General features: G+C 35.6%; 1 protein-coding gene across 1 annotated transcript in view; it reads right to left on the minus strand.

Moving 5' to 3' along the window:
* Window positions 1-3853: 3853 nt before the first annotated feature.
* GPR158 (G protein-coupled receptor 158) overlaps window positions 3854-15580 on the minus strand; it is a 62963-nt gene continuing 51236 nt past the window's right edge. The window contains exons 5-7 of the mRNA XM_008057866.1: window positions 12638-12743; window positions 9125-9271; window positions 3854-8294 (exon numbers count right to left, since the gene is read on the minus strand). Of these exons, the coding sequence (XP_008056057.1) occupies window positions 6795-8294; window positions 9125-9271; window positions 12638-12743 (1753 nt within the window). The 3' untranslated portion in view covers window positions 3854-6794. The remainder of the gene's footprint in view (window positions 8295-9124; window positions 9272-12637; window positions 12744-15580) is intronic.

Here is a 15580-nt window from a genome sequence, read left to right on the forward strand (position 1 = left end):
CTTCACTTGTACGATGATCACTTATGTACCTAAACTTAAATTGTACCCCACATCTTTAAAATAATAATAATAAAGGATCTCTTTGTTCAGGTTAAGAAATGTAAACACAGGAAGCTGAAGAGAGTTTTCCAAACCAAACATATCTGGGGGCAGAGCCAGGTTTCAGACCCAGGTCTCGTACTCCTGTATTTTTCATCCTCCTGTTCCTTGTCAGCAGTAATTACCATGATTTGAACATGTTATGAAACATCTAGCAAATATCTTCCAACTTGCACATATGACTTTTAATGTGCTTCACAATTTTTTGTTTCTATGTGTTTTTATACATGTTTTTATGTGTTCTAAAACTTAGTCAAAGAAATGGAACAGTAATAAAAGGAAGTAGATATACAGAGCAAAAGGAGAAGTGTACTTTCTTCTGATTTTCTCTTGCCTTTTGGTCCCTAACCCCGGGGAAGGTGCTGGTGACTGCACAGGTAGGACACCAATGGGGTTGAGTAAATAGATCTGCATCTTTACCAGGAGCTGTAAAAGGGACAGTGCTTATGTACGTCTGAATAGCAGTCTTTCTAGCTTTGTTGTGTTCCTGCAAATGGTTACAGGACAGTCAACCTGTTGACTCGTACTCAGTGGTTCTGAGACCAAGTTTGGGCCTGAGTGGTCTTGAACAACTTTATTTCCAGTTTTCTTACATTCCCCCACAGGCAACCCATTGACTCTGGTTCAGCACCAATTTATTTACATGTTTCCTTACCTAATTTTGTCTGAGGACTAGAATAATAAATGCAACTTTCTCAACTTACTACCTGAAATGAATATTGTAAAAAGCAGAGGGACCGATTTATACGTTAAATTATTCATCATATGTGCTTATTGATACTAGTCTTTAAGATGTGAAAAGAGAAAAAAGTATTTTGTACTATCTGGCAAATTTAGATGATTTTTATATATTTTGCTAATTATCAACACGTTATATGTGTATATGTCTTTACATGTAATCTATATATTTCTGTTCACATATGGAACATTTATAGTTACAGGCACACATATTATGACTACTGCCATATAAAATGAAACATATGGATAAGAAATTCTAAAGTCAGCCAAACATCCAAGGAGTTTGTTCAAACTCAATATCTCATTTCTCAGAAGCATTTGAAAGCTGAGCATCAGAATCTATTTTTATTTGAATGTTTTACATAGACTCAGTCATGCTTTATTTTCCAGAAAGCATTCAAATAACTAAAAGCAAGTTCAAGTTCCTACAGTCTAATTAAATATTTCTTACTTATTATGACATATGGAAATATCTTTTATAGTTCTAATAGGCCACGCCATGACCCAAACCTTACACTTCTCTTTCTTTATGGTGGCAAATTAGTACTTACATTTTAAAGCTGAAGAGTTCAAATTAATGTGGTTTAGACATAATTTGTGAGTTTCCCAGGACCTGATATAATTTTCATGGAAGATCAGCTAGTCAACATGTTAGAAATGCTACAGCAAGTTTCTTCCTAACTTCTGAATTTTTCTTTCTCTACAAGTATATTTTAAACAGTGGCTAGGAATAAAATATTTCAGTTTGGCAAATATTTATTGAACTCAGGGCAAAGCATATAGCTTGAGATTGAAGCTAAATATATGAATAAAACCAGTCCTTTCTTCAAGGAGGTCGTAATTTAGCAGTGAGTCAGAGGAATATGTACTAACGAAATTGCAAGTCAATGCAGTAAGAAACTTAAGCAAATTCTAAGGCGAGCCCAGAGGAGGGAGGAGTTCATTCTGACTTGGGACATTAGGAGAGGTTTGACAAGGAAACATGGGCATTCGTGTTACTCCTTGAATAGTGTAAACAAATAAACATCCCAGCTGACCTGGGAAAGTCCCAGTTTACACTGTTATCCAGGTGTGATTTTTAATTCTGCCCTTTTCCTCTTAAAGGTTTCCTTTGGCCAGTAATATATGTGAACATTCCTATTTTAAAGCATACACAAGTTGTTGACAGGGAGAATTTAGAAAAAAGAATTTCAGGTGGACCAAAAAGCAAACACAAAAGGCATGGAAGAATAAAACTCCTTGGTATGTCCAGGAAAAAACTGGGTGAATCCTTCTCTTGTATGCACAAAAGGGCTTTTTTTTTTCCTTTTCTGTTGCTGATTGAATTGAATGGGAGCATGTTCTACAAGAATTGGCATGAACCTTCTATTTGCCTGTTTAACTTATTTTTCTTTCCAGGAATGTGACTACTGTGCAGCACAGACCTTTTCCTGTATTTATCCCTCATTTTCTATGTTCATTTGATTAGACAGTTTTATTTCTGGCAGTGTACTATTTTTACATCACAGGGAAAGAGAGGGAAATTAAAAACCAATTCATACATTTCATTATGTGCCTTCTAATCAGTTAACACAGAATTGGAACATACAACGTGTTTGAAATTTACTCTTGTACTTTCTAAGAACCAAATGTTTAAAGAAAAAATAACCTAAAATTTGAAAGATATTTTCTCTGTCTTCATAAATATTCAAGAGGAAAGAATGGAATATGCTGAAATAATAAAGAAAATCCTGACTAACTTGCATTGTTTTAGGGCAATAGTTACATCATTACTTTTTGTGTGATAAAGTCTACTTCAGATAGAAATATTTTCCATATTTTTGACAGAAAGATTCTAAATTTAGAACAAAGAAACAATATATATGAATAATAACACAGTCACCAACTAAGCAATTCCAACCAAAAATTCTGTAAGTGTCAATGTTGTGAGCAGAAGAGGAAGAGCGATCGCTATGTCTTGTCTCAGGAGAGGGGGCAGGAAAAGGTGGGTCCAGCTCCCTTCTCCAACCTCTTGCCAGACCTGGCTCTCTCTCTGGAGTTTCTTCTGAGATGGTAGAAACGTCAGTCCACACTGCAGCAAGCCCTTAGCTCTTTCTTTCTCAGCTCAGTTTAGTATCAAGGTTTCTCACAGCATGAACCCAGGATCCTCTTCCACAGCTTTTCTCATGAGCAGATGATATGAAGGCTACAGGTCTACAGAGAGGGCTTCCGAAGCTTTGGAAATTAGCTAGAATGTCCAGAAACTTAGAAGAAGCCTTTATATTTGACAGCCTTATCTAATTAACTTGGTTTTTATCATTTCACATTCTAACAAGACAATACACTCAATTGGAGATGTCATTTTGATGATAATAATCTTTCCCTCATCTCCTCGGTCCTTCATCTCTCTCATCATGACTCACACACTGGTCTTCAAATCCACCTAGCTACCTCTAGTTTCTTTACACTCCAGTTCATTTCTGGGTCTCTCTCAAGATGATCCTTTTCATATGTGACTTGATATCTCCCAAGACTGCAGAATAACGCTGCAGTTAACCTGAAGTGCAGTATGCAAGGCTGTGCACAGTTCCTTACACTGTTTCCTTTTTGTACCTATTGCCTTCACAGAATTTTAGCCTTGTGAACTTGAACTTGCTATTAAACCTTCCCTGACTCCTTACTTAGTTATGCTTATCTGTGTATTATCATACCCGTGACTGGATATTCTCATGGGCCTGAGTATCCTTGGAGGTCCTGTTTATCTTTGTGTCATCACTGTGAGAAAACAAACAAAAAAGATTCCCATTTGGGTAGAGCTTTCTTAAATAAAAACCAATAGTCTTGATTGGTTTCATTGGCTCCAAATGACTGTATGTTTGAGGCCATATTTAGCTAATCACACATTCCTATAGATAGGCAATATGAGGGCGTATATGCATAATGATACTGAAACCAAACATCAATATGGAATTTCTTCTAAAGCTGGATAGACAACATGCATTCAGTTTTCAATAGATGATCACACAAATCCCCATCATCACTTTCATATAAATATGTTTTATTGCAGAGAAGTTATAATTATTTACATGCTGCAACACGTCACAACATAAATTTACCAAATAGTTCATGGTGGGATGCTGTAGATTTCAGATAATAGTTTTAGGAGAACTACAGGTTAAGTGAAGAGACTTACATCTTTATTGATTCTACATCTCTTGGTTGCTAAATGCTAGAAGTCAAAAGGCAGTGTTTTTCAGTCCTACCTGTCATAACTTGCATGCAGAAACCTAGGAAGCAAATACAAGAGAACTGTCGAGTTTCAAATCCATATTGCCACCAAAGTTTACAATGGGTTGAGTTATACTTCATGTTGTAAAGCATTTAATTCTTGCATAAAATATACAGTTCTATTAAGATTGGTATAAATCTACTTATTTATAAACCCTGGCATAAAAACAAGGACAGGATGCAGCCTGCACATGCATTGAGAAGGACAACCTAGCAAATGTTTGCAACCTTAATAGTGTTTATTCACTTTCTTATTGTTATCACTCTGAAAAAATAACCTCCGGAATTGTAAATTTAAACTTCTCTTGGTGCTAAGTAATGGCAATGAAACTCTCGGGAAGACCCTAGGCACTCTCACTGTCTTATGCTGGTGGAGAATAATCTATGAACTATTGAGCGTCACTACGGTATAATTTGGCAAGTCTCTTTTTAAGCCACATCTCTAGCAGGATCATCCTGGAGTGCAATAAAAAGTCATTGGTGCTTGACCACATATTTCTCAATAAAGGAATCAAGTGCTAACAGATCCCAGACATAAATGAAACAAGTGTGTGGGTCTAGAGGCTCCAAACCAAATTCACAAAAATACTTTAAAGTAGGTCACCAAGCACATAGGCCTTCACTGAAAAGGAAGGGATGAAAAATAAATGCAGGAATGCACAAAAATAGAATTTCTATATCTTTTCAAACCTACCCCACCAACCTGAGTAATGCACAAAGCAAGCAACTGGGTGAGGAAGATTTGTACACAGCTTTGCAAAACAGTGAAGTGCTCGCTTACTCCTGAATAAAAATCACTGGGAAAAATTTGATGATGAATGTGGAGAATTCTGTTTTTACCTTCCACTGAGAATAATGTTCTCTAAGAACAGCCCTTTATCTACTATCTGATTCCCTTTTTCCATCTTTTATCCTCCTAGCATGTTCTCCTTGCCGCTCATGGAATAAAAAACAGTTATTTAGGCTGGAAGTGTCCTGGCCAAATAAGCAGTTGATACTTCAGTGTTTACAGTGAGAAAAAGGGAAGTCTCGGTTCTATTTTTAAGTAATTTATCTTTAAATAAAATAAGGCTGAGCTTTGGAATCTCACTGTAGGATCACACCAGTAGGGCTAAGTCAGCAGCTGAGGATTTTCATGCCAAGAGATCAGCGTAGTATGCAATAAGTTTTATACAATATGCTTTGGGGACTGTTTTGCCTTGCAAATAAACCTTATACTTTACATTTTGAGCTAGGGGTTCACAATGGCTATTTGCAGGACTTGTAAGTTTTCCAGTGCTTGGGAGAATGAAGAGCCCATATCACCTTATAGGCTTTGAATAAATAAGGTCATAAAACCTCTTTGGGATTTGAGCCCAGCAAGTTCTACCTCTAGCTGAAGCAATAAGAATTTATGAGAATAAATAGTTTAAGGTAATTTAAAATATTATATTTTCAGTATGCATAATAAAAATATATCCATACAATGATTTTGATGCTATCATAATTTTTCTCTTTAAAAAAATAATCCCTTGAAAGTGCTATCAGGAGCTACTTTCCTGTCTTTGTTTTGAAAGGCAAATGTCTGGTTGTGTAGTACTGTATATTTCTCATGTCATTCCTAGAGTCTTCCCTTTCCAGTGGTAATAATAATGCACAGTGTATTTTTCTCACTCTTAGCATCTTCCTTAGGAAATGCTGCTAAGTATGAAATACTGAAAGAGTAAAAGGGACGATTAATTGGAATGAAGGTATTATCTATCTCTGACTTCGAATAAACAATGGATAAGTTGTCCTTAACTTATTGAGACATATGACAAAGTAGGACCACTTGATCTCTAATATTAATAAAGCTTCTGAGTCCTAACAAGAAGTGCAAAACAGGAAACTTAACTTGTATAAAAAACCCTGATTAAGACAGTATAACAAACCATGATGTGAAATAATAGAGTAAAATTCAAATTCACCATATATAAACCACAGCCAAAACTAAAATGTTTTATCATAACAGTTATGGCTTCCCAAGCCAGAGAAAGCTTACTGTACTTCAAGAATCAACTAAAGTTGATAGATAGCAGGTAATCTGTAAGGTGCAATAACAATTGAGTAGCTGCAGATTGCATAAATGTGTTGTGTCACATAATACCAAAGTTATTTGCAAAAATTATACAATCTGGAATGCTTGAATATGAGACACAACAATGTACTGAAACATACATTTATAAGAAAATGAGAGCAATCATTAATATAAAAGGTATTTTTGGATGCAGTAAGTTAGCAGTGCTATCAAGGTTAAATAGGTAAAGTAAGTTCTTTTCAGTCAGCTACTTAGAATTTCAGTCATATATGTCTATACCTTTTTCTTCTTTGCAAAATATCTTCTGTGTCTTCTAGCTTGCTTTGCTTAGGACCAGGGGTAAACATTGATAAGGGGCGGACATTGTGGGCTATTCCCCTTAAACATGCTGAAGAGTAAAGATTTTCCTAGTGATACTAGGGGAATGACTTTTCTTGGCCACAGTCTAAGTTCTCTATTATGATGTTGCTGCTCCTTCTTTTCTGGTCCTCTTTCGCCCATGCCTTTGACCTTACCTCACTGTCTATCATGCTTCCCTTGACTGATAAATACTCCTTGGGAATTTTTGATTCTTATATTTTCTGTCTTGTATCTAATCCTGGGTTTCCCCCTTCTCCCCTTCTTCCTGGGGATGCTACACTTTAAACGTATCCCAGACCTCTTCTTTCCGAGGCCCTGCTATCTTATTTGCACTTAGAGTAGAAGAGGCAGGTAAAGCTACACTTCTTTCAGCATTTGGTTTATCTGGAATCTCAAACTCCCAAGGACACACCTCAGCTCGTGATGTTAAAGGTCGTTGAAAGTTATTACTTGAGTTACAGAAGCCAGGCACATTTTCCTCAGAGGAAGATGTCTTTTCTCCCTGGTCTATTTGGCTGAGATTTTCATTTTCTATTTTCAATGCTACAGCTTTGGGGGGCAGTTCTTCATACTGCCCAGCACACATGTTGGCTGCATGAGGCTGACCCCCGTTGTTGTTTTTAGCTTTCCCTGGAAGAACTGCAGTTTTGGAAATCAAATTCTTCTCATCTTCCAAAAGGGGCTGGCCTTGGCTCTCCCAAGGGCACACTTCAGCCTTATCTAGGCCCTTTTGATTGGACTGCTGACAAACCTCAGCTGCCTTAGGCTTGTGGTGAGATTTCTCCTTTAAGGAAAAAGTTGAGTTTTTCTCCATTTCAGAAGCCACAATAGATACGTGTTTTTGAACTTTTGATTCAGAAGGCACAGGACCAGGGGTCAGGTCATAAATCTCCCAAGGGCACACTTCCCCAATGTCAAAGTTGTCCTTCATCTGGGTGGTGCCCGGGCTCAGGTCAGAATTGGCAGTGGGGAGATTGATCCTTTGCTGTTTCATAATCCCAGATTTCTGAGGCTTTCTGGGCTCCTCCACATGACTGGAGTTTTGGAGGGCAGAATCTTTAGTCTCTGTGTTATCCGAATTTGAGTAATTTCTGTTTGTCTCTTTATCTTTTGGCAGAGGTTTCTGGGATTTAGCACGTTCTTCCACACCTGCTGTTTGGGTTTTCCCAGCTAATCCAAGAGTCTTCTCCTTGGCACTTGCTATGACACTGAGTGACTTCTGCAACATGGATGTGCGTGGGTGCCCGGGCTTCTTCTCCGAGCTGAGGTTGTGAGCGCTTGCTGACTTGCACACCAACGGCACTGACTCCGTGGACTCAGTCTCGCTGTCTTCTTTAAGCTTTTGTGTGAGTTTTTTACCTGACAGTGATTCCAATGTGGAATTTTCTGTTGCCTCCTCTTCCTGGCTTTCTGTGGGCAGGCTATTGGACTCTTCCGTCTGGTCTCTCACGTGGTCGTACGTGCTATGGGATTTCTTGAGAGAGAAGACTCGGTTTTTCAGGGATTCCTCCTTGGGTCTCCCAGCGTTACCTGAAGACTCTGGCGGGTTCTTCCTGGCAAGGGCAGTACTTTTGGCTGTGCCATGGTCTGCAACTTCCTTGTCCTCCTTGGAACACTGCCTGCTGACCGTCTCAGGGATCTCAGTAATACGCCTCATGATGGAACGGCCTAGGCCCTTCTTTGAGCACCGCTTTTTCTGGAGGTGGGGATTATTTGTGATCATCTTCTTCCTTTTGTATATTTCCAATTGGGCATAGAGTTTCTTTAGTTCATCCTGCCAGAATAAGAGCAAATTCAGAGGTATAGAATTTAATGTTTCAGCCAGAAAATACCCACTCAATGGTACTGGAATTCAGTAAGCATGAGCTCTTTTAGGGCAATTGCACTAAGCTCTCCTTAACATCAGTACTCACCAAGTTTTTCCTCACTCACATCTTCTGATTTTTTTTGCATTTTTTTCCACATAAAGTTTCAACTTTAAGATATGAACTCATGCATTCTACCTTTGCTTCATGAAGCATTTTGAACTTTCAAGTTATGTTGACCAGACAGAGCCTGGATCATAACAAAATACAGCATATTGTTTGCTGAAAAACCGTATCCCTGCATATTACTGGAAGCATTGACAGTTATGCTTGATGTTAGATTAGGTTCAAGAGATAATAGTTCATCAACTACTAAAAGCATCTTTTTCCTATAGATGCTGATATGTTGTCACAGTTTATTTTAAATAATCCAGGCTCTCTGCTCCACAGACCTATCCTGCCTTTTCAAAAACAAGCTGTCATAAACACGCATTATGGAATATGCATAATCAGCATATCATTGTGACTGCCTATAAGTCAGTCAAGACTATCAACTTTGGTCAGGTGAAATAAGAGGTGAAATAACCTGTGCATTCTAGTTTATACAATAATTATGCACTTTAGCACTGGATTAACCCTGCATTTGATATATTCACTTCATACACAAATACACATTTTCTTTCTTTCTGACACACATGCACAAACATGAGTGTGCACGCACACACCTACGCCTACACATGCTTTCCCGTATAAACGGGCTTAATCTGAAATAGGAAAAAATACATAGTACTGGCATTACCCGGATGTCCTCTGGATCCAAACTGTGCTCACTCCATGCTGAATTGATACTGCTGTTCAGGTAGGACCCAGATCGGCCCATGTCCAGCTCATCTTCATATGCTTCTGTGGCAATATCGTCTCGTGGGTTATTGCTTGAATGTGAAAACTGCAATAGATATTCAATATGAGCTGTAGACATCAGCCTACTATAAGACACAGCACAAAAATATGTATGTGTGTGTGTGTGTTGTTAGTTGTCTGTTTTTTTAGAGACAGGGTCCACTGTGTTGCCCAGCGTGGAGTGCAGTAGGTATTTACAAGCACAATCATAGCTCACTGCAGCCTCGGAGTCAAGCAATCCTCCTGCCTCAGCCTCCTGAGTAGCTGGGACTACAGGCACACACTGCTGTACCTGGCCTAGCAGAAGAACATTCTAAAGGTTATAACATTAACATCATTTCTTTAGCTTGATGAACCATTCACTAACTCTTTCCTAAGACTTGCTGCTATACTTGTGTTTTGCTTTCAATGTCACATGCTGGAGTGCTTAGTGAGGCAGTATTAGTATGTGTTCCTCTCTTTGGTTCCAATTTTCACCCTTGTCTCTTCTCCAGATTCCCAGTATTAACATCACTCCTCTTTTATGATGAATTGCATTTTGAAAATAAAAATAATACAAAAAAGTTCTCTAAGAGGAGTAATTTAGATCCATTGGCAACTGGATGAGAATTTTCTTTTGAGCAGTGGTTTCTATGTTGAGTTTGTCATTTTGCTTCACACAGGTGAGAATATATTTCATCTATGGGCACAGTTGGCCCTGTGACAAGATGTGACTTTCAGTTTACTATATATAGCTTCCAAAACGCTACTTTCAAAACTCAGCAGACAGAAGATGTGAATTCCAGCCTCAATACTGTCATCAGTGAGATCTGAAGACATGGAGCATCTCTGGAGTTCCCTCACAATCTAAAGAGCTTTGGTCTAGAAAGCATCTAAGTTGATATAAAAGATTCACTGAAGTTACAGATTATTCCTCAAGCTCATCATTATTCTCAAGCTCCTCCTTCATCCGGTTTTGATCTATTTTGATTATTTTCATGTGACCTTTTGATAACTTTCAGCTTCATGTGCTCTTGCTATCTCTGTTCTCCAAGTGGAGAAGTCAGGAAGAGGAAACTGGGCAAACAATGGAAAGCAGGAAGGAGGAGCAAACCAACCCAGCCATGTTCGACACAACATACAACCATGCGAGTGTCTTGAGAATACTGACGGGACGGCTTAGAGAACATCAATTCTCTCCTCCCAGCTTCTCATCAGGTCAAATATCCCTTTAAAAAAATTACCAGATCACTTGTTGGTGATAATAAGATATTTTAATGTCACCTTATATTAAAATATTCAGCTAACCAGATGAGCACATATATGAGATAACGTGAAATGGCAATTCTCTATTTAAATAGTAATGAATGTTTGGTCATTGGGACTGATTGAGAAACCCCAGAAACTCTGACTCTTTCCTTCACTCTTCTATGTTTGTGGGACCCATAGGTGGCATGAACTTAAGGCCATAAATGATGACCTTGATAGAGTCCTTACTTCCAAAATATCATTGCTGCTAGCTAAACTGCCTGGAGGTCACTTGTAGGACTGTAATTATTTTCCTTCTGCAAAGTCTTGGAGATAATCATGAGTTTAAGAAACAGAATCATTTGTCAGATATTGTCAATTTCTTGCTTTATTAATTTTCCTTAGCATTTATATCTATCTAAAATATTATTTTAGATATTTATCTTGTTTATTTGTCAGTTCCCCACACTCCCTACCCCAAATATAAGTACCATGAGAGCACAAATTTCAATCTGTTTATTATTCTTATGGTAAGGATACATAATAGTACCCAGCAAAATCCTTCAATATGTTAGAATTACCTTTTTATTGAGATAGAATTCACATACATACTATGAAATTTATAATCTTATGGTACACAAGTTAGTGTTTGTTAGTATGTTGATAAGGTTGGGCAATCATCACCACTATGAATTTCAGAATATTTTATCACCTAAAAAGAAACCTTGAACCCAGTTTAAGCAGTCACTTCTATTCCTCCTTCTCCCAGCCCATGGCAACCACTAATCTACTTTCTGTCTCTATAGATTTGCTTATTCTGCACATCTCACATAACTGGAATCATACAATGTACAACCTTTTGTGACTTACTTTTTAACTGGGCATAATGTTTTCAAGGTTTGTCCAAGTTGTAGCATGTATCAGTATTTCATTCTTTTTTTGACAAATAATATTCCATAATATGAATACACCACATTTCATTTATACATTTATCAGTTGATGTATATTTGGGTTGTTTCTACTTTTTTTTTTTGCAACTGTGAACATTCATGTACAAGTTTTTTATATGAACAAATGTTTTCAATTCTCTTTAGAGCCCGTTAACAATTTATTGAATACATAAATAGTCTGAGTATACCTCCATCTAACAAATGTATTATATTATGCAAAGTATTAAAATAGTTCAGATCAATTGCAGTAACAGACTAATCTATACAAATTTTAGCTTGTTGGTGTAATTCAAATAGGAAACAAAATAGGTATTTTGTTCTGTGTACAACAGTTTGACCTCTTCAATCAGGCTGAATCTCAGAGTTTTGGTTAACTGTGAGAGTTGAGAGAAAACCTGGCATGAAAGACAAGAAATTACAATTCTGGTTTCAGTTGTGCTAACATTATATTGTATGGCACTGATAAGACATATAGTGCTCCAATATTGTGTTTCTCTACCTATAAAAGATGAAAATAATGATAATGCTATAATTTGTATACTTTTTTGGTACAGCTTCAATATCATTTTATTTTATTCCAAGTAGCCTTACTATCATGTCATAGATGAGAAAATGGACACTCAGAGAGATCAGAAATCTCAGCTAGCATCCTACCACACAGTTTGTGGTGAGCATGAGACCAGAGTCCTTGTATTCTGAGTCCTGGCCCATTTTTCCTCATTTCATTGTGCTTCTTAGATAAGTCTTTGTCAGAATCTATCATTACTGAGATTTGTCTCTATATAACATCACTATTTATTTCTATTTACATAAAAATGTATCTGAAAGTTTCACAAACAAAAGACTTTCTGAATATTAATCCAAACAAGAGGATTCTTAGAATAGTTCTTTTAAAAAACCATCTTGCTGTTATAGCTACAGTGAAAGTTACCTTGAATTCATAATAATTAAAATATAAATAGCCATTAAAGTATTTGGAGAAGGAATGAAATAGATGATGAATGTTTATACAATCCAAGTCATTTAAAAATTATTTAATATGAAAATAAATCCAAAAAGAAAACAGTCCTTCAGTTTCCTGAGGAGGGAGCTTTAAACACCTTTTAGAATATTAAGCAATTTTTCACACTTCCCTTTGTATAAGAAAAAAATCCATGTTCATTTAAAACAATTGTCTTGCAAAAAAAAAAAAAAAAGGAAAGAAAAGAAAAGAAGAAGCTACATTAGAAGGATACCTTTGGAATCAAAAGCAACCCGATGGTGACAGTCACAGTCAAATGAGTATGTGCAAAATACAGCATCAACATCCAATCAGACTGAAGTCTTGAGGCAAGAACAAATCTGAAATAAGAATTCACTGAGTTAGAAGCCAAGATTAAGATTTCTTCTTTAAACTCTAGGATACTTGAAAACTCTTTTCCTTATTATATTTTTAAAAGAAAAAAGATTTTAAAAATTGTAATCCTGTTTCTATGGTATATATTTTCATCACAGAAGAATAAGCATCCAAGTAACCTTAACTGGATGCATAAGATATAAACTCTTTGTTATTTATTATTTTAGATTAACAATAGTTCTTATTACTCCCAAGATTATTATTTTGTATGTAAGTGGACTTTGCAAAACAAAACAGTGAATTCAAAAGCAGAGTAGGTTACAAACTGGTAGCTTCAGGCAAATTTGGATCAGTAGACACATCCAAACAATTCATAATTCTAATATTCTTTATTTTATAACAGTAACTAGAATCAAGGAAAAAGTAATTATCTGTCTGTAAATGATCCTAGAGGTTTAAATGATAAACAATTTAATGGAGAAAATGAATATATTTCTGGTTTGCAAAATTTTCCTTTTTAGATCAATGTTTAGACTATCAAATGGTCTTACATAATCTAAAATGCAGCCCTTAAGTCTTATCTCAGTGAGGAATGTCTAGAGTTGTGTTCCAGGATGACTCTGCAGGAAACACACGAGGAGAAATTCAGTACTGAGGTCTACTCTAGTTATTTTAGAATATTTTCACAAATCCATCGGTATACATATAAGCCCAAGACGTCTCTGAACATGAATCCAAATAAAAGGATTCTTAGAAGAGGAAAGTTCTTTTGTTCCTATGACATATATTTTCTTTCTTCTCTTCCTGTGGCATATATTTTCACCACAGAAGAATAAGTGTCTAAGCAACCTTAAACTGAATGCATAAAAGCTCATGTTTAAGAATTCATCTTTATACAGAATCAGGAGTTGCTTTTATGAAGGTCCCCTTCATTGCTTATTCATGAAAACTAAATAAGGGATTCTTACCACTTTTGGAATCAGAGGATTAGAATTTTGTTTCAATGATATACATCATCAAAATTTGGAAATTTAACATTTTAAGATAACGTTGTGAAATCATAATCACAAAATAAAAAATATATAAATGGCTACAAAGGGAAAAACTAATTTTATATCTGCATGATACAATATTTACTTAATACTAAGTAAGTTAATACTATTAATATTTATAACAAAATTGCCATCAAGTGTATTTCTTCCTCAATCTCACCTCCACCTCTGTCCCCCAAGGACATCAAACTAAAATGGAAGCTCATGACTTATCCAAAATGGAGAGTTATTTTTCCCTATGTCTGGAGATGTAAACAAAATAGACTTATAACATACACAGAAGTGCAGAACACTCATATAGTTCATATATCATTAAAAAGAATTTTCCAGATTTACGCCTTCTCTAACTCCTTTGTGAGCAAAGTAGTCTTACATATACCTTGAATATGACTAAATATTCACTTTGTTCAGGGATATACTATGGTATATGCTTATGGCATAGTGTTTTTTCCTGGCTCAGGCAAGTTTTTTTGTTTAAACATTATTAATAGGTTAACCATAGTAACAAATTGTAGTCTCTGAGGCATATAAGCAATATATATTGCATCCTGAAGAAATGTCACTGGGGGTCATTGCCAGCACTGGAGCAGAAAGTTACATTAACGGAGATGGATTTACAGTCTAAAAGGATCTTCATATACTAGAAATTCCTATCTCAAATGCTAACACAAGTAAACTTTAAGCTAGTATGACATTACCCAGAAGGAAAAATATTAAATATAATTGAAAGGAAAATAGTAAATTTTCCAAAAATAAAAGAATTTTGAAATGCATTGACATCTATTACCCTCAAATTAAAAAGCTTTAAATTATAGTCAGGGTTTTAAAGGTTGCAGTTCTGACTCGAAACAACATAAGAACAATTAGGTTTTGCAGTAGTCTTAAAGCTTTATTTTTTTAAAGATTATTTCATATTTTTAAAAAATAAGTCTAAGGGCCAGGGGCATAAGATATTTTAAAGTTGAGGTTAAAAATAAAGCATATTTTTAAAAGTCTTATACTTTCTCAGAGGTTTGCTTTATGTTTAGCACTAAAAATAAGTAAAGGATTAGAAAAAATTGGGAAAATACCTCTGTATTATTTACCCTTTTAGACTTGATATTTTGATATAAATTTATTTTTGTTACAATTTTGCTATTTGGTATGATTGAAAGTAAATCTGTACATAATGTATAGTCACCGTTTTTAATTTATATATATATATACACACATAATTTTATATTTTAAGCAGACAATAAAGAACACATACACTATATTGATAGTAAATATCTTTTCTGGTGTTGGAATACTTATTAAATGCTATTTCATTCAAGTAAAAAATTACCAAGATAGATCCAGCTGCTTTAAATGATTATCTTATTGCTTCTTAATTGTGGGTTTCATAAATACTTGAACCATAGCATGTATAAATTCAGTTCATGTGTAAATAAGACATTGTACATGCTTGATTTCTTTAATTATTATTGCCTTTTTCTTGCTCCTTATTCATTCCCCTAAAATCAATGTTCTGTAGATTTACCATGTTAAACTATAGCTCCATTAATTGGTTCTTTATGGTCATACAAATTAAATTTCTGAGAGTAGCTAATAAATACTATAATTCTTTAAGTCAATATATAATACCACAATCTAATCCAATCTGGTCTAGGTAGAAGGTAGATAGAAGGATTAGAAGGTCAAATTTGGAACTTAAAATGTTGAGGTTCTTGTTCAGGTTTATTTAGGCTTCTGAAACTACTTGGGCCAGTTTGTAGTTTGAAAAAAGATATTAATGATGAAAACTGAACAGA

The sequence above is a fragment of the Carlito syrichta genome, unplaced genomic scaffold (genome assembly GCF_000164805.1).
Source record: "Carlito syrichta isolate Samal-C Ts95f unplaced genomic scaffold, Tarsius_syrichta-2.0.1 Scaffold88599, whole genome shotgun sequence".
Taxonomy (NCBI): domain Eukaryota; kingdom Metazoa; phylum Chordata; class Mammalia; order Primates; family Tarsiidae; genus Carlito; species Carlito syrichta.